This window comes from Grammomys surdaster, unplaced genomic scaffold, assembly GCF_004785775.1.
Source record: "Grammomys surdaster isolate TR1022 unplaced genomic scaffold, NIH_TR_1.0 275, whole genome shotgun sequence".
Taxonomy (NCBI): domain Eukaryota; kingdom Metazoa; phylum Chordata; class Mammalia; order Rodentia; family Muridae; genus Grammomys; species Grammomys surdaster.
This window is the reverse complement of record NW_021604716.1, coordinates 1,590,310-1,616,274: the sequence shown is the minus strand read 5'-3', so window position 1 is coordinate 1,616,274 and position 25,965 is coordinate 1,590,310. Positions and strand designations below refer to the sequence as shown.

At 39.4% G+C, this 25,965-nt stretch overlaps 2 protein-coding genes across 2 annotated transcripts; one reads left to right on the top strand and one right to left on the bottom strand.

Annotated features, from left to right (window-relative positions):
* Positions 1 to 1,241: 1,241 nt before the first annotated feature.
* On the top strand, positions 1,242 to 9,957 carry Mterf2 (mitochondrial transcription termination factor 2). Its single transcript, XM_028776954.1, has 3 exons — positions 1,242 to 1,309; positions 2,799 to 2,919; positions 8,566 to 9,957. Exon 3 carries the CDS (start codon positions 8,594 to 8,596, stop codon positions 9,773 to 9,775), a length of 1,182 nt encoding a protein of 393 aa, XP_028632787.1. The 5' UTR covers positions 1,242 to 1,309; positions 2,799 to 2,919; positions 8,566 to 8,593; the 3' UTR covers positions 9,776 to 9,957.
* Positions 9,958 to 11,308: 1,351 nt separating this feature from the next.
* Tmem263 (transmembrane protein 263) lies at positions 11,309 to 25,948 on the bottom strand. Its single transcript, XM_028776955.1, has 3 exons — positions 25,845 to 25,948; positions 18,498 to 18,564; positions 11,309 to 14,276 (listed from the first exon to the last, which is right to left on the bottom strand). Exons 2-3 carry the CDS (start codon positions 18,556 to 18,558, stop codon positions 13,990 to 13,992), a joined length of 348 nt encoding a protein of 115 aa, XP_028632788.1. The 5' UTR covers positions 18,559 to 18,564; positions 25,845 to 25,948; the 3' UTR covers positions 11,309 to 13,989.
* Positions 25,949 to 25,965: the final 17 nt, after the last annotated feature.

Sequence of the window (25,965 nt, the reverse complement as noted above, 5' to 3'; positions counted from 1 at the left end):
TGACGACTTATTCCTTTTCTATATGCTTTACTGTAATTTCCTTTTCCCAAGTGAGAATAACACATCTTAACCATGGATCCCAAATTCTTGTAAGAAAGTGTGCAGTAAATCCATGAATAGAGTGTTGATGTGCCAAGGAGGTTTATTAGACACAGATAACCTACTCATACAGATAGTAGCTGCCCAGTTACTTCCAGAGTATCCTGAAGATGAGAACTGATCTTGAGATGAGGAGTCAAGACTCGGCTGTTGTGAAACTCGGGCAAGTTGTGGGTTCCTCTAACTAAAGCCCACTGAATGTAAACCACAAGGCTGTTCTCAGATTTGATTAACATTTCTGGAGTTCTTAACTGTGGGCCAACATTGTTCTTAGCTAAGGACATAATGAGGAACCAGGAGCCTCCCTTCCACATGAAAGGGAGATAGATGTCAACCGAAGTATACCCCAACCCTGGGTGAGAGACCCTTAGAAAGGTAGAGGCGGGCTACCAGCCTAGGAAACACCATTTTCCTTGCTCCCACTGCAGACAACACAGGGTGGGCACAGGGGACTCGGTCCTGGGTAGCACTTCACTCTAACTGCGGTTAACATGTTCCATGTTCTCGGTTCCTGTTGCCCTGTCCAAGGTCTTAGCACTGCAGTTCCTCACGCTTGGTGCTGAGGCGGCAGGGTGTAAATATTTATTTGATGGATGGATGAAAAGGAGTCTGGCTTTAGTTTGTTTGGTTTATGAGTTTGGGCATCACGAATAACTAAAAAGTAAAGAAAGCACAAGGCAATTTAGCAGCATTTGGGCAGTCATCTAGGAGGAAAAGGGATGAGCGGCCTTTAGGAAATCAGACCTGATGTTTACAGCAGCGATGGACAGGAAGGTCAGGTTTCAAAGTTTTAAACTTCTGAGAATTCTGAATGGCTCCACCTTACAGGCAACAGGTTCTAAACCCTCACCCCTACCGTTTCTCTCTCTCTCAACCGGTTGTGACGTTCTCTAAGGAACAAAGCAACCGAACCACCAGAGTTTGCTGAGATAAGCGCCAGGTGGCACTGGTGGCAATAGGCCCTGTTGCGTGGCTCGCTGATTCCCACGGGCGTCTGTGCCCAGTGGTCTAATTGGCTGCTCTCGAGGATGGGGGCGTGACTTCCTGCGCATCAGTTTCCCGAGCTCTGATTGGTTACCAGCCTAGGAGAAGCCCTGCCAGTTACCTAAGATCTGTTTCCTGGGTGGAGAGGCCACCGGAAGAGGGTGGGAACTTAGCGCAACACCAGAGACCAGGGGTTCTCCGCTGTGCTCCCACATGCTGCCCACAGGTGAGCTACCCTGCTCCTCCAGCTCAGGATGATACCGGGGTCAGGATTAGCACCTGCCCATCGAGAACGTCCCCACGGACACTCCAATTCGGAGCACCGAAAAAGGGAGGCAGAGGCCACTGTAGCGGTCCTCTCAGTGCCCTTCCTCTGACCAGCTTTGTGGTTGTTTGCTTTCAAATTGAGATTCATCTGAAACTGTCAGACCAGAACTTAATTGGTGTTATCGAGAGGAGTGTTTTAAGTATAAAAATGTATTTCGCACCTCAGGATTGCTTAAGAGAGGATTGCTTAAGAGAGCCCTATGTGACCTTTTTACCAAGAGCATCACAGTACATAGGACACAGGTCTATTCTCAGATGGGCAGCCTTGAGCAAGCTACACCTGCGTCCTGACCTCATCTTTAAGGGGAATTGTGGTTTGATGAATAGTAGATGTGAGTGTTTGGTTTTGTTTTGTTTTGTTTTTTAATACTATGAATTACTATTGACTCATTTAACATGAGCTTTCACCGAGGAGTAGTGTCCCCATGTTCCTGATGCCCACATTGCCGGCACTGAAAGGTGACATTACTTCCTAAAAAGTCACAGCTAATTGGAAATTAATTCCAAGGCAGTGTGGCTGTGCTAAAGTAACTCACTTTTGCCCTCTGCATTGTTTCATGGCACTGATTTGTTAATTTGATGTTATGCTTTGTGCATAACACGTTCTTTGCTCATTACAGGAAATAACAGTGTTCAGTCTCTGCGTACACAGCTATGACGGACTGTTCATGGTTCTTGCTAAAGTCATTTCTGAAGTGACAAAGGCGTGGGCCTTGTTTTTTTGTTGTTGTTGTTTTTGGTTTTTGGTTTTTGGGTTTTTTTGTAAAGTCTGTAACTCTCAAGTTCTCAGATGGTCTGTGATCCCAACAAAAATATGAAGTGTTGACCATGACAGCTAGTGCCTACCATCCTGATGGCAGCCTGGGGTTAAAAAACAACAAAAACTACCTGTTGAATAAATGGACAATTAATAAATACTACTATAAAGTAAAAAAAACAAAAAACAAAAACCCAACAACAAACTACTGGAAGGTGCCTGCCCCTCTCTTTCCCAGAGTCAGTGATATCAGCCCATGAAGGCAGGGAGACAACTCAGCAGAACGTGGTGATGCAAAGTGGGTAGTGTGGGATACTGAAGCAGAAACAGGATCGGTCACAGCCATCCCAGGTAGAGCATTCCAGTCCATGGTGCCATAAACGCCCTTAAAGGGGACATGGAACTTTATCTATTCTGAAATGTCAGAGGCATTTCCTTAAGGAAATGAAACTTACTTCTGGGGGATGTTTGACAAAAGTACAGTGAGAATAGTCCAGTCTTTGGAGACTATGTAGTGGGAACAGTTAGAGCTAAGCAGTGACTGTGGTTTGTGAGGAAGGAAGATGGGGATTTAGGTGGCAGCAAAACTCAAAAGAGTCTTTCCTACAAATTACTGTATGTCTGTCCTAAGGTGCCACTGAGGTCTATTGCAGAAAGGTAAACAGAATCACATTTTAGAAGCTACAGAGAAGTCCTAAGTGGACTGACTGAAGCCCTGGACAAGGCCAAAATCTCTCAGGAGAGACTGTAAGGTAAGAAGGAAAGGATATTTACTTGTTTGTTTGTTCCTTTGTTTGTTCATTTGTTTTTCACTAGAAAAACCTGTCCATTTTTTGATGCTTTTAATTAAAATATAATTACATCATTTACACTTTCCAAGCACACACACCCCATTATTCTCTATCAAATTCATGGTTTCTATTTCTTTAATTGCAATATTTTTTTTTTAACAAGTTGTTACTTTGCAGTCCAGGCTGGCCTAAAAAACCTCTAGGTAGACCAGGCCGGCGTAAAACGTATGCCTCAGCCTTCCTGGTGCTGGAATTTCAGGCTACTAAGCCGAAAGATGAACCTGTAGAGGAGATAAAGGGTGGCCAGAGGGCAGCAATGGAGAGGAGAAGGGAACAGTTTGGAAGTCAGACAAGATACTGTTTTGAAGAACAAATGGTCGAATGCTGCTGGATGCTACAAAGCCCAGAAAAGTAGGAATTGAAAGTACTCATTAGCTCTGATAGCAGGGAAGTTGCCTTTATTGAGCGCTATGTAGTTGAAGAGGAAGGAGGATCTGCAAGAACCAGCTAAGAGGGTGGAACGAAGATCACTAAGAGGAGGAGCAGTGAACATCAGAAATGCAGAAAATGAAAGCTGGATACAACCGAAGGCCTAAATGCGACCTCATTTGATTATTTATCTTTATTGCTCTTCATAGATTATGTGCTGGGTGGAGAGTTGGACGTTCTTAATAAAGTAAAAAAATATTTAGGGGTGGTGGGAAGGTGTGTGCCGAAGTAGTGCACGTGTGGAGGTCGGAGGACAACTTGCAGAAGTCAGTGCTCTCATTCCACCATCTTCGTCTCTAGGACTAAAGTCAGAGCAGCAGCCTTAGCAACAAGTACCTTTACCTGCTGACTGTCTTGATGGCTTTTCTTTTGTTTCCTTGTTGATGTACAAAGTCCTAGGATATGGACAGAGTTCGTTGAAAACCTTGTGGAGAGGATTCACTACTCCAGCTGCTGTTGAAAACGTGTGTGGGCGGGGCTAAGACGTCAGCATTATGGGAGTTGGAGGGAGCAGGTTTCAGTCCTCACAGATGTCTTTGAGGGGTCTCTTGTAAAGGAAAGAAATACAGAATGTGGCAGAAGTAGAATTAGAAATAGACTCAGAGATGTAACTGCATCATTCGGTCACCAGATCAAACTTTAGCAGATGTGGACTTGCTTCCCGGATGACCGGGGAGTGGTTACTTGAGGTGAAATCCATTCTTGAAGATGACAGCAAAGAACTTGGATTGTCACATAAACTTAGTTGATAAAGCAGTGAGTCTAAGAAGCCTGACTTCGAGTTTGAAACAACTCTGTTTGAGGAAAATGCTATCAAGCAGCAGACTTATTATTTTAAGAATTTGGCAGGGACTGGCAAGATGACTAAGCAAGCAGGGTATTCAATCCAGAATTTACATAAAGATACTAAGAGAAAACCAACCCTACTGAGCTGTCCTCTGACGGCCTCGGGTGTGCACCCCAACACACACACACACACACACAGTCCATTGTGAATAAATGTGCCTGAAAAGTTGAAATGAGCCTTGTTCTGACACTTGCTACTACATGAACTTTGAAAGCATTACAATACATGAAATAAGCCAGGCATTTAAAAAATGTGTTCTGTGGTTTCACTTACATGGCCTATCTAGAAGACACATGGAGATAGTGGAGTAGAGCTTTCCAGGTGCCACGGTAGGGGTGGAGAGTTATGGGAGAGTTATGCACTGTTTTATGGGCGCAGAATTTGTGTTTGACAGAAGTCCTAGATGTAGTGGTTAATAGTTGTACAGTGTTGTCAAAGTACCCTATGCCTCTGAACTTGAAAATGGTCCAAATACTACCATGTCTTTATTAACATCTTAACTTGTTACAAAGTGACAACTTTAACTCATGCCTATGACACCAGAATTTGGGAGCCCAAAAAGAAGAAACTACAATGTAAGAATCTCAATCTCTCTCTCTCATATCTCAAAAAAGTGATAGCTGCTAAAAATGAACCAAAGAATCAATTCTAGAAAAACTATGTTGTTTTCCTTATATAATTAGAGTTTATACATGTTAATTTTTATGATGTATCAAGGACAAAAAGGCAAAGAGAAGATAAGGCCAAAAATAACATATTAGCAAAAGGTCAGCCTCAGTAACAAAGCACTTCACCAGTGAGGTATTTTCTACACTTCAGAATGACACAAGAATCATGTATATGCTTGTGTTCTTCAGGGAGTCATCTGAGACAGGGTTTCCTGACTTAAGTGTAGCAACTTTGCGGCTCTTTACCGGTCTCTCTGGAATTCTGGAACCTCACTTTAAAGGGCAAACCTGAACTGCAGGCGGACAGATGCTCATCATGTAGCAAAACTGCAAACAGCACACCCACTCAACACAAGAGCTACAGTCGGCACACCCATCCTCAGTGCTGCTCCTTCTACTTTCTCCAACATTCTAATGGTACAGTTAGACTTCATAAGAAGTTGTAATTTACAAGTGCATTCATTAGTCAGGCTTTCCATTTTTACTGCTAACCGTGTTTGCCCAGCAGAAGAGCAGCAAGATGGGCAGCCTTGATTGTCCTGATGACTATGCCCCCAGTTTACCTTTAAAAAAGCAGAAAGTGGGTTGGTTATATAGCCTGCCTTTCCCTCTGTCTCATTTGATAGACACCTGCTAGTGGGAATGCCTTGCCATGGAAATGTGGCTCTGATCTGTCGTTTTGCAAGATGAGACCCTCAAACTGAGCTAGCTATCTTAACTGATGCCTGAGCTACGCAAGACCTGCCCCAATCCTCAAGGAACCCTTGGCTCTTAGGGACTTGCTTAGAGATTAAGTTTTTTCAATTTCACTTTATAGACAGGATTCAGATGTAATTCCCATGTACAGCTTTGCTCTGTATATTTAAAAAATTACAAGTGAGAATTGTACAAAACAGCATAGTAAAATATGAATAGCTATCAAGCATGGCACACACTTGGAATTCCAACACTCAAGAGGTTGAGGCATGACTGCCATGAGTTTGAATCTAACCTAGGCTACACATCAAGTATCAGTCTATCCAGGGCTATTTAGCAAGACCTGATCTCAAAATAAATGGAGTGTTAAATTATCGATAAGCAGTAGGGTTGTATGTTTTTCTTCTGCTTACGTACCTCAGAATTCAGCAACTCTACAGTGTGTTTTAGTTTTATGGAGTTATTTTGACAATATATCTGACATGCTTAAATATTCTCATTTGCCCATTTTAAGTCATACTTCTACCTAAAACTCAGAATTTGGAGTTTGTTTAGCAGAAGAAAACATTTTGCTTTAATGCATGTGGACTGTACAAGGAAACAGAAAGGTTAATTACAAGCAATAAAGGCTTATTACCTTCTGGAGGCTGCAGTGGCCAAGACTAAGATGCCTGCAGACTCTAAGGATGCTGTCTTTCTCACAGGTGGCATCTTATGTGTGTCTCACAATGAAAAGACAAGCAATCTCTTCAAAGCCTTTTTTAAATATAGTTTTATTCTTTGAGAATTTCATATATACATACAATATATTTTGGTCATATTCACCCCCCATCTTACCCAAACTCCTTTTCCAGATCCTCACTTTACCATAAGTCACATTAAAATTTAAAGTTGTATCACTACAAGACTTTGGTTCCTGGTAGTTCCCAGTGATAACTAGCATTTATTAAATACTTACTATGTGTCAAACTGTCTTCAAGTACTTGACATGCATTTGACTCTGGCAGTATCCCTGTAAGGTATGGATGCTGTTCTTATTTACAGAGTAGTGCTGTTTTTAATGCCCCCCTGACAAGTTTCCCGTGAGGCAATGTTTGAATTACTATGCTTTGTCTTTGAATCTAACAAACTTCAGGATCACTCTGTAAGTTAAAGCCAGGGCTGGGCATAGGCAGTTCAGTTAAGGAACCTGCACCCCTCCCTAGTATGTGGTCTAAATGAGAGGCATGAACCTGTGGGGCCCCAGCCCATATCTGCCTGAGATTCATCATACTTACCACCTCTTTCCTCTTAAAATTCAAAGTTCTCTTAGAAGTTGCTTTAAAATATATTTTTATCTTGCCTTATGGCATTAGGAATGACCTGAAGAAAACAAACTGTGAGTAAAACAGAAGCTAAGTCTACAGTGTTAGTGTCCATTAGGCCCACCAGTGAGCCACCACTACAAATCAACATTCCTCAGAGTCATCATTCAGATTAGGACAGGTGTGTAAAGCTGTCAGCCTATGTGGGAAAAGCACAGATAGTTCGGGCAAGGATTCGAAATGGCTATCTTTACCCTTTCAAATCTACGAACACAGGAAGCTGTAAAAGACACAGCACTAGGCATGGCAGGGCTGACACTCTGAACACTTCTAGGGACTCAAAGTTTACCAAATCCTAGAGGACATGTATGTTCTCAGAAACAAGACACAGTGGTGAATGGGTTGGTATAGAAGTACTGAACACCATGACACATTTGAAAATACGTGTTGGGTCATTCTGACTCTTCTGTTCAAGAGTGGGTAAAAGTTACATGGGGAAAACCACCCTCACTATAGTAAAGGAGTAACATCCTTCCTAAGGAACTTGAGCCCGAACCTTACTGAAATACTGCACTTTGAAGCTCCTCGAAGGTAAAGTTGCTTCCTTGCGTCTTACTGTCTTTGCCCATCCTGCTTTGGGTCTTGTCTTTGTATGGGCTTCCATGATGTGGACAATTTGTATGAAACAAATGTGCATGCTTTCTTATTGACCATTTTGTTACTTTATTGCATGCGCCCAGCCAGGATCCCAAGTCAGAAGTGGAGTACTGCAGCCCCCATATATCAAGAGGGGCTACACCACTTCAGACAGTGAGGCCATCTCCTAATAGGTGAAGATGGCAAGGGATGTCTGGGTAGACTGAGAGGCACTGCTGAGATTACTCCTGGGTTTAATTGAAGGCAGCTAACTTACCCAACACTGCTCTGGGAGCTGGAGCCAGGTTTAGGCAGGAGCTGGAGTAGCACTAGGTCAAAGGGCGCCATTACCATCACATCACAGCCGACCTGATTTCCAGAGGTTTCACTAAGGCCGGCACATAGCACTTCTTATGTTGCCTGGCTAAGACTTACTTTAATTCTGTGTTTATAAAACAAGTTGCATTTGCCAAAGTTCTAATAAAGCAAACATGCATTTATGTACTCATTTCAAATAAAACAAACTGACCTGTCTGGATTGTAGCTTATCAGCAAAAATACTTTAAAATACAATGAAAGAGGACTTCTCCCTTCCTAAGCATCTACCTGAGCGAAACATCAACTTGAAAAAAGCAAAACCTTAAAAAAACAATGACCTGTGTAATATGCCACCTAAAAAGAAATGTAACAGTTGTAGAAAAGAGAATTTGTGTCAGAACAGTTCAGGCCTATGAACCTAAGAACCCATGACCTTCACCCTGTAACTGGGGCACTGCTTCACAATTACATGGATGGATGCAGAGCTCAAATGTTTTTATAAAGGATGAGGTGTCTTAAATTGTGATAAAATGTATTACAATGGAATAGTTTTCCTTGCCAGCTTAAATCGTTCCCAGTTACTGCTTAGAACTCAGATTTCTAAGTGTTTAAAAGCCAGTCCTCCTTTAAGTCTTCATATTCCACACAGGCCCAATGTGGACATTCTCAGCCTTAGGATGTGGAAATTAGCCAGAACTCACAGCATGCCGTGGAGGTTGCTGACAGGATACCAACTCTGCAGACTGTGTCTTTTCAGAAAGCCGCAACCAGCTCTGAAAATCAACTCTTCAGCACGTGTCACCTATGGAACGGACAGCCAGTCAAATCAAGAAAATAAGAAAACAGTGGAAAAGCTCCGTGCATGTTCAGTTGACCTTAGGAAAATCCGCAGGCTGAAAGCATGGGTGCTTCTGGAGGAGGAAACCTACGTTGAAGAGATTGCAAATATTTTGAAAGAACTAGGTGCCAACAAAACTGTGATAGCCAGTATTTTAGAACGCTGTCCGGAAGCGATTGTCTGCAGTCCTGCTGCTGTTAACACCAAAATGAAACTCTGGCAGATGGTCTGCAAAAACCAGGCAGAGTTAATCCAGTTAATAGAACAGTTTCCAGAGTCTTTCTTTACTGTCAAGGACCAGGAGAACCAGAAGCTAAATGTTCAGTTCTTTCAAGAGCTGGGACTCAAGAATGTGGTGATTAGCAGGTTTCTGACAACAGCCTCTAGCATTTTCCATAATCCTGTAGAGAACAATAAACAAATGATAGGGGTTCTACAGCAGAGCTACCTAAACTTAGGTGGCTCAGAGGCCAATGCTAAAGTATGGCTACTAAAATTATTAAGCCAAAATCCGTTCATTGTGTTAAATTCTCCTACAGCTGTAGATGAAATACTGACATTTCTTCAAGGACAAGGCTTCACAGACTCCGAAGTTCTTCAGCTTCTGTCCAAACTTAAAGGGTTTCTTTTTCAACTTCAGCCAGGAAGTATCCAGAACAGTATCTCCTTCACTAAAGCTGCTTTTGAGTGTACAGACCACGACCTGCGACAGTTAGTTGTGAAATGCCCTGCCCTTCTGTATTATCCTGCTCCTGTTCTAGAAGAGAGGATCCAGGCACTGCTGAAAGAAGGTATCTCCATAGCTCAAATAAGAGAGTCACCAATGGTTCTTGAATTGACACCACAGATAATTCAATATAGGATAAGAAAGCTGAATTCTTTAGGCTGCGGAATAAAGGATGGACATCTAGCAAGTCTAAATGGAACAAAAAAGGAGTTTGAGGCTAACTTTAGCAAAATGCAAGCCAAACAAGGAAGGCCATTATTTAACCCTGTGGCATCACTAAAGGTTGAAGAGTGAGAGGGCAAAGTGACCAATTCACAAAGACTTAAGCAATTCAGCTTATAAGCACTAATGATTCTCAGGACCTACAGAGAGTCTGAGTTGTGTTCAAGTTACCTCATAACTGATGGTTTCTGACTCATTTGCTGTATTCTAAAATAAATTGTGATTAAATAAAACCAGTAACTTTGATCTTGGAACTATTATTCTAAAATATTGATATATTTTTTAAAGATTTATTTATTTAATGTATATGAGTACACTGTCACTGTCTTCAGACACACCAGAAGAGGACATCAGACCCAATTACAGATGGTTGTGAGCCACCGCGTGGTTGCAGGAATTGAACTCAGGACCTCTGGAGAAGCAGTTAGTGCTCTTAACCGCTGAGCCATGTCTCCAGCCCAAATATTGGTATATTATATTAAAATATATTAAAACATAAAATATATTAAAATATAAAATATATTAAGTGGCAGGAGTTTGATAGTTCACACAAATCATTTTGATGAAATTGACAGTACACACTCTTGACCAGAGTACAGGAACACCTCTGTTCCATGAGCTGATACCAAAGTATAATTCCTTACTACCAGTATTGAGTCATTAACAGGCCAACAACACATTCCTTTAGAGAGAGCTAACTTCACCTTGAATTCAATTATAATTTATACTTAAATATATACATACATGTGAAAGAAAGAGAACATGTGCTTCATTTAGTGTAGCACAAAATGAGAAGCATCCCTGGTCTATCTAAGGAGCAGGAGTGCATACTGTGATGGTGAACCTTTAGACCTGTGTCCTGGCAATTATCAGTAGTACCTGCACTTGCTCACTTTCTTAAAGCAGGTCTGGAAAATGTTACAGGCTACAAGGTCCTCTCCAGTTCCCTGTCTGCTGTGAGGTGGTTAGTCACAGGCAAGTGGCCAAGAATGAACTGCGAGAAGTCAAAGATAAACATCAGCACCACTTGCACTGCTGTGGCATTTACAGTCATGGCTGTAGATGAGATTGTCACAGAGAGGCAGCTAAGATGTACGGAAGTGACTAATGAATCTGGGAAAGGGCCATCACTGGTTGACTTATCAAGAGTGACTGGTGGCATAGGGAAGTGAGAAGGCAATGTAGAGTGGGTTGATATGGATGGAAGACGAGGGCTCAGGACAGAGAAGTCAGCAAAGCACATGGGACATGAGAACCTCAGTTAGGTCTGGGATTCCCTAAGCAGCAATCTTAAGTTGACTCCTTAAGTACATACAATAGAACAGTGTTCCCTAGGTCTAACTCCTCAGCTCTCACACTTCAGGATGCCTAGGAATAATCCACAAAGGTTGTTAAAGAGGCTGAACAAACTGAGATGACGAAACCCAGACATATGAATGTTCAGGCTTTTAGTTGTTTGTGTTTGTACTTTACTGTTGTGTCTACATCCATATCATCAAAAAACAATTGCTTATACTTCCTCAGCTGCTGTGTAACCTTAACTTTTAAGATGACCCGGTTTACAAATTCCCTTTATTTCTGTAGATCTATATGAAACATTCCATCTTTGCAGATCATAGTCCTTTATTATCAGATTCAGGTGTTCTTTCCCATCCCTTTAATACAAAAATTCCCGCATTATTCAATCAGGTATTTTCATCTGACATTTCACTAAATACAGTATTCGTGTCAACATTATTAGATCAGTCATTCAAGTGGGTCACACAAAGTTATCTTCACTGTGCCAAACCCACTCAAAAAAATAGCCGAATAACAGATACCTCCAGGTGTATATAACAAAGTGAACTAGTCCTGTTTAACAGGTCAAATTGCTAGTCTAGGTAAACTAGAAGAGACTCAGGTATATAGCTGTACACATCATCAAATGGCAAGTTCATTTCACTCAGAACTATAGCTACCTGTATATTTGTACAGTTCTCTGCTATCATCTGTTCATTGTAAAAGCCCCTCTGAACCACACTGTACATTTAAGACGATTGAGAAAATTTACCAGTTGGTTTTTCTGCAGCAGAAATTAACTATAGCCATTTTTCCTCAAGTGATTTTAAAGACAAGCAAAGTTGAAAATAAATATGCAAGCATATAGTATACTAAGCCTACACTTAGACTATTTCAAGTACAAAGCATAGCAGAGCCTCTAAGCTAGAATACACACCAGCAATGAATCAATAAATTCTTCTAAATAGCAGGAATCAAGTTCCCCATTACCATTATTTAGATCACTGAGAATGGGTCTATTCATTTTAGAATTTTAAAAATACCATTTGTTAAGACATTTCACCAGATGTACCAACAAATGATATTGCGTGAAATAAATGACCATTTAATTTCTTCTAAATTTAATTCAATGATTTTAAGTTTTGTATAAACATAAAGTTCCAAGAACATTTGTAGATTTGCTTGACAGTCCTGCTGTTATTTATGAATGCTTCTAAAATTTATATTTTTATCCAACTGTTGGTCCACATTACTAATAGAATCCTCTTAAGAGTTCCAAACATTTAAATCTACATATTCAGGTAATCTTCTCCTGTTCTTGGGAACACTACATTTTGACTTATGTCAAGGCACCACTCCCTTCCTCTCTCCAGGGAGTTAGAAGGGGCAGAATAGAGACAGACTTCTAGTTGTAGGTATAAAGAAAATTAAGATTTGTTTTCAGGTTTAGATTATTAGATAAATGCCAAATATATATGTCACTTATACATTTCCATAAAACTAAGCATTAAGACAAAAACAAATGAACTTTGAGTTACATTCTGTGAGTGAGAATGAGCTATGATAACACATAAAGACACAACACACTTACCATCCATATCAAAAACCTTCAACTCCCTACCTGAAACTGGCTTGAGAAATGACATGTCTATAGCTGCTTTAAAGGGTTGTAAGAGAATGTGTTTTAAAGCCATAAATAAATGTCACTGTGGATGCAGCTCAGTCGGTACAGTACTTGCCTACTATGCATGCACCCCTGGGTTCCATTTCCAACATCACATAAGCCAAGCATGGTATCTCATGCCTGGAATCCCAGCACTTGGGAGGTGAGAGCAGAATTACAAGCTCAAGGGTCTCCTCAGCTATATATCCAGTTCAAGACCAGCCTGGCCTTTAGAAGACCCCATCTCAAAAGAAAAAAAGCCTAAATACGTCATTGAAAGCACTTATGTATTTTTTTTATTCAAACCCAATATATGGAGCCCATCTCATTCATTTGAAGAGTCAATCCTCATATATTAATGGTTGATTTTATTGTATTTTAAAGGAATTACTACTAATAATTTAAGACATCCTAAAGAAAGAATAAGCATGAAGGATTATCTTAGATTCTTCAGATAATTATAAAAACTTAAAAATTAATATTTATTCCTTCTCAATATGAAACTTCCCACACAGCTTTTGATGAGCTAAGAAGTGTTCCATAGATACTGTGGGGTATATTAATGATGGGACCATGAATTCAACTACTAAAGCCTGTGTTTTACTCACAATAGCTAACCAGCACTATCTTACCCACGGACACCAGGAAACTCCTTTACCTCAATACTCCTGAGATTTTTAAGAGGGAAACTAGTTTTACAACCTTTAAAAGAATTCACTGATAATTATAAGAACTGCACATATTTAAGATTATTAGAAAAGATGTTTTCTTTGTAAGGCATCAATGATTGAACAAATAGAATGCTTATCTAACCAAAAAAAAAAATTAACAGTATCATAAAACCATTTGTCTTCTAACCTTCTGAATTCCTGCTACTTTTCTGCCAGCTTAAATAAGAATGCCTCTTGGCCTAAACCACTATAGTTATAAAAACTAAGACATCTGAAACTAGTAGGCACGTCAAAGGTACAGTTTATGTAGTTCGAGTCCCTTGTAAGGGTCATATGAGTTACCTGGCACACTGTACACATGGAACTGTAAAATCATCTACTAAGTTGAACTTTCACATTTTTTAGTCAAACTGAAAGACTTAGAGCAAATATTTAAACATACCATATCTTCAGTTACAACTGAGCAAGTGTAACATTTTACCAGATAAAAAGCTGAACTTAAGGATGAGAAGCCTTCATACGCTGTGGTAGTACTGGTCTCTTCTTGTTTTAGATGCAGCCAGTCACCAATACTTTCAACACAGCAGTTTAGCAGTTGACTTGGCTGTAGTCTGTAATTGAGCTGTTCAATGCCACTGGCATCATATGCTGTGGAGAGCAAGTGTACTCCTCTCTCAATCAGACTTGTCTTTCTTCTTTCCTGCTAAGGGCACTTTGTTTACAACAGCAGACCCAACAGCTGTCACACCTCCAGCCACAGCAGACACGCCTCCTTTCACCAGCCCTATTCCCATGGAAGGCACAGTTGTAACAGCTGTTTTGGTTACTTCCAGACTCTTTCCACCAATCCAAGCCACACCACCAATGGTGGCACCAACAGCTCCCTTTGTAACACTGAAGATACCTCCAGTCACACGAGACAACATGCCTGGCTGCTGCTGTGGGTGATCTTTCATTGACCCTAATGAGAGAAAATGGTATGATAGTCAAATTCAAGTCTAAGAACAGTTCAAATCATTAAGTAACCTTCCTCACAACTATCAGCTTAGTCTGATAAGCTCCACTATTCTGAGTAAGTAAGGAGTTCTTGCCTGAGTACAGCTGCAGATGTCTTATATTATACCTCCGTCCACAACTAAGTCTTTTGAAGCAGTCTTGTTAATGTAGTCCCCACTTTCCTCAAACTCTCAATTTTCCTACCTCTACCTCACAAAACACCAAGATTATAGGTATGCACCACCACACATAGTGTTGTGTAGCAATTTCCTCTGAGATTAAAATCTTCCATTTTGGAGGGAAGCTGGTTAAGATAAGACACAGAATGTTTTATTAAAAGGAAGGTAAAAGTTCCATTCTACATAGAAGCTTCTTAAGCTCAGAAAGTAAATCAGAACAGCTTCAGGAAGTTCCTGAAACTGACCAGATTCACTAGGCCTCCTTCTCCAAATATATATAAACTATAAGGACAGGTAAAAGACATTCAGACAAGCTGAGGAGCCTGAAAGAAACAGAGACCAGCTGAGCTACTTGGGAGGGATACTCTCTAACATGTTGAGCTCCCTGCAGGTTGTAAAGTGTACTCCACATTTCCAGCTTCTGTGAGCTATCAGCTACCACACTAGAGTGGACTTTAGTGATGCAGCTGTCTTTGAATCACTTCTTCTCTTATAAGTAAACCCAATTAAACTTGTTGGGTTACCAAGTTGGATTCCAGTATATCAATAGTTCCCTATGTGGAATAAGTAGACATGTATCCATGTCTGCCCAGGAGTGTATCACACATGTGTGGCTCAATGCTAAATCTTATCCATAAAAGGAAATTTTTTTATAAAAAGAAATGTTATAGAGACTAAACCACTTTATACAATATAATCTTATTTTTAAAGATGTATTCTAAATGTCTCTCTGATTTGCAGTTTGCTAATAAAATTTTACCCTAAAACATAAGAAAAACAAAAATATAAGCACATGTAGCCTTCAGTTTCTTATTCAAGATATAGTTATTAATTATCAAAATAATCATCTTCATATAGTGTGATTCTGAAAGTACTTTGGGGATCTCTAAGGACTTTGAGGTGAGGGGACACATGATAAAAATCTCCTTCAAAATAATATTAAAATGGCTTTGTCTTTTCACTTTATTCTCTTACAAATCTATAGCTGAGAGTTCCAGAAATTAGATGATGTAAAGCACAAAAGACAATTGCAAAAGCAGCTGCAAGAATGTACCTGTCTTCCCTCCAAACAGTAATGAGATTTATAAAAATATACAAACAGTATCAACTAGGTAATAAATCTCTTATCTGAAAGTTCTAAAATTGAGCTTTTCTAAGACACAAGGCACAAATTCATCTTAAGACTTTTTTTCATTCCTTGGAAGCTTTACATTCTAACTGGGGCAGTCTCGCTGATTATTCCAAATAGTGCATCAGGCAGGAAACAGCACTCAGAATTAAAAATTGGAACTACATATTAAAAGGTTAATGCATAGCACAAGACACTGTAAGAAGAGCAAAGAGCCCACAGAAAAGAACAATAGCTGTACATCAGAGAACAAGTATCCAGATTTGATTTCCTTAAAGTACAAAACACTATACACACAAAAAGCATTAACCAAAGTGTTTGATAATCCTTAGCCCTGAGGAAAAATGCAAATTAAAACTACTGGGAGATACCATCTCACCCAAATAAGAATAGCTAGCATCAAAACTAGTAAGGTAAGTTGCAGTGACACATGCCTTTAATCCCAACACTCAGGAAGCAGAACCAGGCAGATATATCTGTGTATACTTATTTTCCACCTTAACATACAAAGGCATTATGGCATTTGCAATCAAAATTGGTTCTATCTGATTTCTACCATCAACATACAAGTTCCAGGCCAGCCAGAAATAGAGAAACCCTTGTCTCTAACCAAACAAAAATTTAAAACTAATAGCAAATGTTGGTGAGGAAAGAGGAACCCCTGATCATTGCTTGAAGGAATGCAAATCAGTACAGCCATTATGTATGAAGGTCTCTCAAAAAACTGAAATAGAATTATTGTATGACCCGGCCATGCCATCCCTGGACACATCCTCAAAGATAGCATACCATAACACAGTATTTGCACATCCATATTCACTGCTGCTCTGTCTACAGCAGCAAAGACATGGAACCAGCCTACATGTCCATCAAGAGATGATACTGAAAATATGGCACATATATACAATGGAATTATATTCAGCTGTAAAGAAAAATGAAATTACAAAATGAAAAATGAATGGATTTGGAAAGCATTAAGAGAGGTGAAGCAAATTCAAAGAAGTAATTACATATTCTCTTTCATATTTGGATCCTAGCTTTAATATGCATGTGTATACAAGTGGGAGGAAATGCAGATAAAACCTAAAAATCTAAAACAGATCAAAAGGCGGCAAGAAGAGATGCTACAGAAAAGGGGACGTGAAGGCAAAGGAACACATGCGGCCTGGAAAACAGAAGGAGATGAGAAAGGAAGCAGGACAAAAGGGAAGGAAAATCAGCTAAAACAAATTTTGCTTTAAAATTCCATGATACTTGTATTTAAATATGAAAAACAAATATTAAAAACCAACAAAATATTACACATGTAAGATATATTTACTGCTAAATTTGTTTTTAAAACACGAATATTAAAACTACTAAGCATAATAAATTTTAAATTTTTAAATGGCTAAAAATAAAAGACTTAAGGTATAGGTAATATATTAGTTATAAAATGATATAAAATTATAAAACATATAACAAAATTAGATGTTAATATAAAATTAGAGTCCTGAGGCAGCAAGAAGACCTCAGTTTGTGGGTAGCCTAGGCTACATAAGATGACCCTGTCTCAAAAAATAAATATGAATACAAAATCTTTTCCTAAAGATACGGATCAGGAAATGATGGCCCATATTTGTCAGAAAGAGACCCTATCTTCAAAGAAAACAAAGAGTTGAGTGTTTTGTTTTGTTTCATGACAGGTTCACACTATGTAGCCCTGGCTGTCCTGGAACTCACTATATAAACCAGGCTGGTCTTGAACTCACAGAGATCTGCTTGCCTCTGCCTCCTGAGTGCTGTGAGTAAAGATTAACCACTACACATAGTTAGCAAGTTTTTAAAAATCAAGACACAGAAACAGAAAACATACATTCAAGATGTATATATTCGTAAATTACACATACCCAGAGTATGTAATAAACTTACACAAATTGTTCTTTGAAAAAAGCTGAGCTAATAATTTTCAGGTTATTCTACCTTTAAACTAAATTAAACCAATTAGATAGTCCCTCCTCATTCATGAGAAGGGTCTCACTATGTAGCCAAGCTGAGAACCTGATAGTCTCTGACTTTTTACGTCACACGTGTCAGCCATCATGGCAGACAAGTGCATCTATCTTCTTTTAGGCTTGCCTGTATGATTTTTACTTATTTTTATATCTTCCCAGAAATTTGATTTGTGACTAATAATATAGGAAGAAACTTTCAGGCAGGGAAAACAGAACTGGGAAGAAATTCAATAGAGTTAGGACATCTAGCCCAGGAATCAACATGCAGTTCCCCAAGGAGGCCGCTGTTTACATCAAGCTTAGAAAGTCTATACCAAAACCACAAGTAAAGTAAGACTATGGTCATTTCCTGTATAGAGTTAGGACGTCACCGGAGAAGAGACAAATAGTGTTTACAAGACTTTAAGAAGCAAGTTTAAAAGTAACTTATGTCACAGTTTTCAAGCTAAAATAGTTATGACTTAGAAAGAAATTAAGCAGAACCCAGACCATATATGAACATAGAGAGCAGTACCAATTATACTGTAAGAAATGATAGGAATTTTTTCATTCTCAAATCTTCAATTAGGTGTGTTTGTATGCAGGACATCAAACATAAACAGTCCATCCTGTACTTCCAACACTTTTGCAAATAAAAAGATGTTTTTTGCTTGTGAAATGGTCTTAAAATTGAAGTGTGACATAATAATAAACCTAAGTAATGGAAACTGTGTCTCTATACACCAAGGTCTATATTTTCTTATTAAAGGCTCAATTATTTTTGGAACATGTCCATTGACTATATAAAGGTTATGATCCTTTACATGTAATTTTTAAAAATGATCATAGCTTTAATTTACCATCCTATTCCTTCCATTCTTAGTGTTGGGTAGGTACATGCTTACCTTCTGGGGGTTCATCACTAAGGTAAGATGGAATTTCTTGATTTTTATCTGCCTGGTTCATGATCACCTATAAAACAAAACATTTCACAGTAAGACTACCACTTTTTGCATGCTGTGTTAAATCAACTTAAGCAATTTTATTTAGATAAAGAACATTTTCAAGTACGGACCAGAGAGTAACTCATCCTATCCCCTATTTCAAACTGTAGAGTTTACAAAAGACTTGAAATTTCACCAAGGGACAATATAAATCTTATTGGCAACACTAAGGAAGAACAGCACGCTGACACAAGTTTCCCTTTGTTGTTTTCACTGTGGCACTTTAACTTAAACAAAAAACTGCTAACAAAAGAGAGCCGGACAATAATAAAAAGCACGGAAAAATAAGATCCCTCTCTGAACACATAACATACCTAATCAGAATCAGTAAAACACTTGAATGTTTTGTTTTTCTTATAGTTATATACAGAAATAGTGAGAGAATTGAAAAACCTGTGGAAAAACATAAACTATGATTAATTCCAAGTAAAGATATGGAAGAAATTTAAGAACTAATACTCTACTAAGAAAAAAAATATGGTTAGAATTCCTTTTCCAAATTCATTTATGATCTGAAAATATTTTTTTTAAATAAACATGACTAAGTAAAGGCAAGACAAGATTGACCTAAAACTGACTGTATGATATCTTGCTTGGACAGAAAACTAGGACTGTGATTCCACCAGTCAAATAAGTATTTTTCCTATGTCTCTAAGGCCTTATAGTCAACCAAGTGTTTGCCCTATGTCTCTAAGGACTAAGTTATTATATCTATGCATAAACAACAGATATTTAAAAGGATACTGTGAAGACGCTAAGCAGATAGCTCAATGAGTCAAGTACTTACCACACAAACATTGAAAACTTCAGTTCTGAATCCCAATACCCACTTTAAAGAAAAAATTTAACATCTGGGTATATGCTTATAAACCCAGAAGTGCTGAGGAGGCTGAAGAGCTATGAGGCTTGCTGGCCAGCCATTCTAACTAAAATAGTGAGCACCAGCTCCAGTGGGAGACCATATCTCAAAAACAGTAAGAAGGAGAGCTGATTGAAAAACACAACCAATGTTCATCCCTGGCCTCTACATGCACACACATACATATACTTAGGCACCTGCAGACCATCTTACACATGCAAACATCTACATACATACACAAAATGAAGAATTTAAAAAGACATTGTGAAAATGTACAATGAACTTTAACATACTAATGAACAAGTAGTGATTAAACACCAACTTGAGCTAAGCAATGTTGTAGGTACAAAGGGCAATGAATTCCTGCCGTAGGCAGTAGTCACACTAGCTGGGGAGGATGATATAGTGGCACTATAGTGTATGTCAAATGGTGCTAAAAGCTATAGATGTGGAGGAATGGAAAAGAAGAAACTGGTGTTTTAAATGCATAATCTGTGAGGGCTTCATTTTGGGTGCATCCCAAAAAAAGGTAAAGCATCAGTTATTTAAATGAAGAGTCCTCAAGCAGAACAAACAGCAAGAAAAAGGACCCTGAGGTGAAAGTTTACCAGGAGCAGCAAGAAATAAGAGCTAATAAAGAGTGAAGAGACTACAATCAAAGGGCAATAAGAGATAGAATCACAAAATGTGGTCTGCAGCACAGGAGCCCTGAAGTCAATGGTGGGAACTGGCTTTTAGCAGAGTGAGTTGGAGAACCAATAAGACACACTGACCAGAATAATGAGGTGTTCTGGTTTACAGTTTTTAAATGTTAAAACAGGTTTGGGGGCTCAGGTCTGTAATCCTAGCACTCAGGAAGTTAAGGCTGGAAGACCTGGAGTTCAATGCAATCCTAAGCTACTCACCTATGTCCTATCTAAAAAAAAGAAGGAGGAGGAAGAAGAGGAGGAGGAAGAGGAGGAGGAGGAGGAGGGAAGAAGGAGGAAGAGGAGGAGGGAAGAAGGAGGAGGAGGAGGAGAAGAGGAAGAGGAAGAGGAAGAGGAAGAGGAAGAAGAAGAAGAAGAAGAAGAAGAAGAAGAAGAAGAAGAAGAAGAAGAAGAAGAAGAAGAAGAAAATAATCATCATCTGACACCCTGACTACCATGGAAAGAACCAAGAGTAGGAAAGCTCAGGCCACTACAGAAAGACCTGTTACACTGTATTTCAATAATCCAAGCCCAGAAATTAAATAAAAATGGAGACTTGGATATAGGAGGCAGAGCAGACTATAAAAAATAGAGACTTTATATTATATCTTGACTTTACAATCTAAATCCCAAAACAGACTTCAGTGGGCTCTAAAATCCAACAACATAAATCATGTAATGATAACTATTTTTCAGTTGTTCTGGTAAAAGTCCTGACTCCAGACACTTAGTAGCAGCACCTAATCTGGTCTGCCTTGTGAATTTAGCACATGATGTCATATGATTATAAAAGTAACATTAAACCTATATAATCTTGCACAGAAAAACAAAACAAAAGCATATCAGTTGGTTCTTTGTTTCAAGCCAAAATTCTTTTTTTTTTTTAGGTTTTTCCAGACAGGGTTTCTCTGGCTGTCCTAGAACTCACTCTGTAGACCAGGCTGGCCTCAAACTCAGAAATCCGCCTGCCTCTGCCTCCCAAGTGCTGGGATTAAAGGCATGCACCACCACTGCCTGGCTTCAAGCCAAAATTCTTGACTATCTTGACTTAATTAGAAAACTCTCAAACTAGAAAAGCTACATTTATTTCTTCCCCTGACTATTAATTTGAGAGACAGTTCTGTGTAAACTGTTCAGTATATCCCACATACAACACACAAACCTATATACATATATACATAGAAACTCATGTAAATTGCTGTTGGTCAACATGATCAGTAGAAGCTATGATAATCTATACATAAATACAAAAACTAGCTACAATTTCTTGTCCATCACTAGGTAAGGAGTTTCTGCTACAAGTTTTCAATACCATCAGTTCTGTCATGCTTTTCTTGCTTTGAAGGACTATATTCCCACAAATCCTTGAGCCAAATTAAGTCCCTCTTCCCTTAAAAACAAAAGCCAGTAGCTAAAATCTTTAGCACATCTAAGGAAACACCAGCAGAGTGAATAGACAGCCTATAGAAAACTTTTGCCAACTAGACATCAGAGGATTAATGTCCAGACTATTTATATATAAATAAAACACTGCAAGAACAAATAATATAACCAATAAAATGGGCAAGTGAACTAAATGTATGTAACCACTGTATGTATTAAAGGTGCTCAACATCCTTAGCCATCAAGGAAATGCAAATCAAAACTGTAGATTCCCTCTCACCCCAATCAGAATGGCTATCTTCAAGAAAATAAAAACAAATGCTGTCAGGATTAGAAGAGATTAAGGGGCTCCTTGTATATGTATAAGTATCTCCTTATAGGATCTCTAGGTAAGCACTCTCTACTATGCCTATCATTTTTTACTTTACTCTGATTTCTTCATAGCTTTTATTATTACTTAATATCTATTTTGTATGTATCCCTATTAGAATATAAGCTCTGTGAGAACAAGGGTTTGAGGTTTGTTCACTATTTCATCTTTAGGTCCTTAACATCTGTTATAGTCAAATACATGAATTTCTGTATAAAGACAACTTGTGTATTTAAACAAGTTTATGGGGAAAATCTAGTTTGTTAGACTTCTAGAATAAGCAACTAGTATGCAGAAATTATAATCAAGATGGTATACATTAAAAAAAATTTTCATCAAGAGGCTTCTGAACAAGTTGTATTTTAGACACCTTCAAAACATCCAAAGAAAGTTACAGAAGATGCCTTCAGGGAATCCACAGAAGATATCCATTAGGCAATTGTACTTAAGAAGCTGAGACGGTCTGAGACAAGCTGAGGTTTAGACAATGGCTTTAAGTGATGACTTAATCTATGGAGGGTGGGTGATGTGCTCATGCTAATGAATAACTAAAACGGACTTACACCCTTCATTAGAGTGTAGTTAAGAGTCAGCTGAAGAAGAGAATTTAGCAAAAACAAATCTTCAAATGAATAGTCAGTATGCATTGAATAGTTAGTATAAATTCATAGAGAGCAAGAAAGGAATAAGATTTATAAGATTCCTAAAGTTTCCTACAAATTGAATGCGCAGATTAAAGATTAGTATCAAATGATCTGATTATTTTTACAATGACACAAAAAGATTGAATCCTACAGTTTTAACCTAGATTGCAAGTAGGAACCCAGATGTCCTGCAATCCTAGAATCCCAACTCCTGGAGACTGAAGCAGTAATGCCATGAGTTTGAGGTCAGCTGGCTACACGGTGAGCTCTAGACCAGCCAGAGTTAGAATACAAGACTGCAGCTCAAAAGAAATAATATAGAAAATTTACCCTTTTGATAAGAAAAAACTATTTATGTGTTTCAGCCTGTGTGCACAGATGTATGTGTGTGCACCGTGTGCATACACTGCCCATGAAGACCAGAAAAGGGCATCCGACCCCCTAGAACAGGAGTCACAGTTGACTGTGAGTCTCTGTGTGAGCGCTGGGAGTTGAACACCCAGTCCTCTAGAAGAGCAGCCAGTTCTCTTAACCACTGAGCCATTTCTACAGTCCCCCAAATTATTAATTTTTGTACAATCCATCTGTTAATTTAACATACACGTGAACCCTACTAAACTGCATCTTGCTATGCATTTAGACAATACGGGTACTGCTCTATCCTAAAACTTATTTAAGTGTGAATACACTTTTCAAGCAATTACTTTGATCATACCTTAAGAAGAAAAATATATTAATATATTATCTGTTTTTTAGGAGCTCATGGTGCATACAAGTTTCTAGTTTTTTTTTTAAAAAAAAAAGCTTTCCTAAAGAAGTCAATGATGACAACAGCCTTTAGATCAAAGCAAAGGACTTAATTTATTTTATAAACATAGTTCAATCTTTTGGTCCTGCCATGGATAAACCATTATAATATCAACAATAAAATACGGGTTTACTACACACTGTATAACATGATAGCAAATAATGGGAAAGGGATAATTCTTATCTAGTACAAAATAATACAGCAGCTGGCAAATATATTGAGCAAATATCAATAGCACTATTCCCTAGAGGATAATTTACTCCAATAATAGAAACCAGCAACAAAACACCTGTTGGAAACTTTTCCTTCTGTTATATATGTGGGGTTTTTAAGAAAAATAATACCACTGATGAAGAAATGTTGTTTGTAGGTTTCAGTAACATTTTATACACAAATTTAATTTTGGGTCACAAAGAAAACAAGATCTAAAAATATGCTTTTAAAAAATCCTCGTGGGTATAACCCCTCTAAAGTCAAGTAAGTTAACAGAAAAAAGCTCAACTACAAAATACAGTGTGCAACACTTTACCTTCAAAGTCATTTTAAACATTTGTTACACATGCAACAGGCTTCTTGTATAAGAAAAAGACTAAGCTAGGCCTGTGTGGTTCACACCCATAATCTCAGCTCTCATGAAGCTACAGCAAAATTTAGGAAGTCTATGCCAGCCTAGGTTCTAGAATGAGAATCTATCTAAGAAGGAGGGAGGGAATTCTTCTGCATGGGCTATGTGGAAACTGGCACATCCTCATTCCTCCGCCAACTAACTCTGAGGCATTTCAAAACTACACATATACTAACAAGCAATGTACAGCAAGACATCACCTTGCTGTTTTTTATGCTTCTTTAGCTAACACTACTGATCACTGCTTGTATAAAAGGTGACTCCTGCCAACTAAATGAACGGCAAATAGACTACAGGAAAGGCACTGAGTTTGGCAACAAAGAAAAATTTATCAATGAAAGTTTAAAAATCCACACTAAGTGACAAATAGTTGAGAGTGTCAAAATAGAAATTTTAAGTATTTTTCTTAAAAGAAACATGAAATAGGATTAAAATATTCTGTCAAGCCAGAGAACCAGTACCTCTGTCATCCTCACTAAAATACACTTCATTTGTTCAATGGATGTTGGCATTCCTACTTTGTGGCAGACCTTGTTGAGTCAATGAATACATAAAGACCATACTCTTAACTGTATATAATCTGGTACAATATCATCAGAATGTAGGAAAAGGGCAAAGACTCAAGGACTGAAACAGGAAAGTCAAGATTTTCCCAGAATTTAAAAAAAAATTATCAAAAACTTGACTTTTGAATTTATATGTTAAAAATCACTTAAACTTTTTGAATGATGTTTTCATTGAACTTAGTTTCTGGTATAAATGCTAAAACAAAGACAAAAAAAAAAGAAAGTGAAAAATGAAAGCAGAGTGTATTAAACATTGCTAAAGCAAGAATGGAAACACACTTACCTGTTGGTGTGATAGCCCTTGAGTGGCAACAACTAGAAGTTTTACGCACTAACCAATAGCAGATACAAACACCCACAATGTTTCCTTTTGGATTAGCAGCATTCACAAGATACAAAAGACTCAATCAAATTTCGCTTCCTAGTCTAGGTGTTTCTAACTCTTCCCAGCAGCCCTACCTCCCCCCTCATTGATCCACCTTTAGCCTTTAGGCACAAGCAAGTCTTTTTTTTTTCCTTAGCAGAGGAGTGACGTGGCAGGAGAGGCAGAAAATGACCCTAGAGGCTGGTGCTGACTTGGACACCTCCTTCCTCCGCCCCTTCGTTGTCCACCCAGCACTGCCTAGCTCCTGCGGAATTCCAATGTAAGATGGGTTTAAGACGATCCAGTGTGATCCGGAATGGAAGCTCCCGGGCTAGTCTAGATGCTGCTTGTGCATGGCAGGCTCGGTTTTGGATTGAGCCTGGGGTCGGCAGTGACTGCACTGGCGGCTGCTCCAGAACTCCCCAGTCGCTCTCTGACACTGCCAGCGCCCCACTTCATTCCCACACCTGCGGGTTTGGAACAGGCGTGGGAGTGGAGTTCCCGATTTAGGAAGAGCAGCGGGAATCTCTGCTTGGAGCCAAGCCCTGTGTACTTGAACCCACCGGGACCGTTTATCAACAGGTCAGAAGTTACGTGGGGCAAGGAAGCAGGGCTCCTCCTCGGATGCCCCATCTCCTCCGCCGCACCAGTCTGACACTCAAGGCAGGAGGTCAGACCCAGGCTTCCAGGAGCGACTCCCCTAAACTGCAAACACCGCATCCGCGAATTCGCGCCCACTGGGGTGACCCCATACCTCCGTACACCCCTCAACGACTCCCGCCCATCCCCCTCCCGTTCACTGTCCCCCCCCCCAAAAAAAAGGCCAGGCTGGAGCGGCCAGGCCCCGGGTCGTGCAGATGGATGAGGGGCTAACGGAAAGGGCCCGGAGTGCGGCCACTCAGACGGCGACCCCCGCCCCCAGCCACGGGACAGACTCACTCACCGCGGGGTCCAAGCCGGGAGCTGCGGCTGGGCGGAGGGAGCGGTGGCACCGAAGACAGCGGAAGCCGCCGGGGCAGCAGAGGCCCTGACGCGGCCTGGGGCGGCTACGCGACCCAGATGCT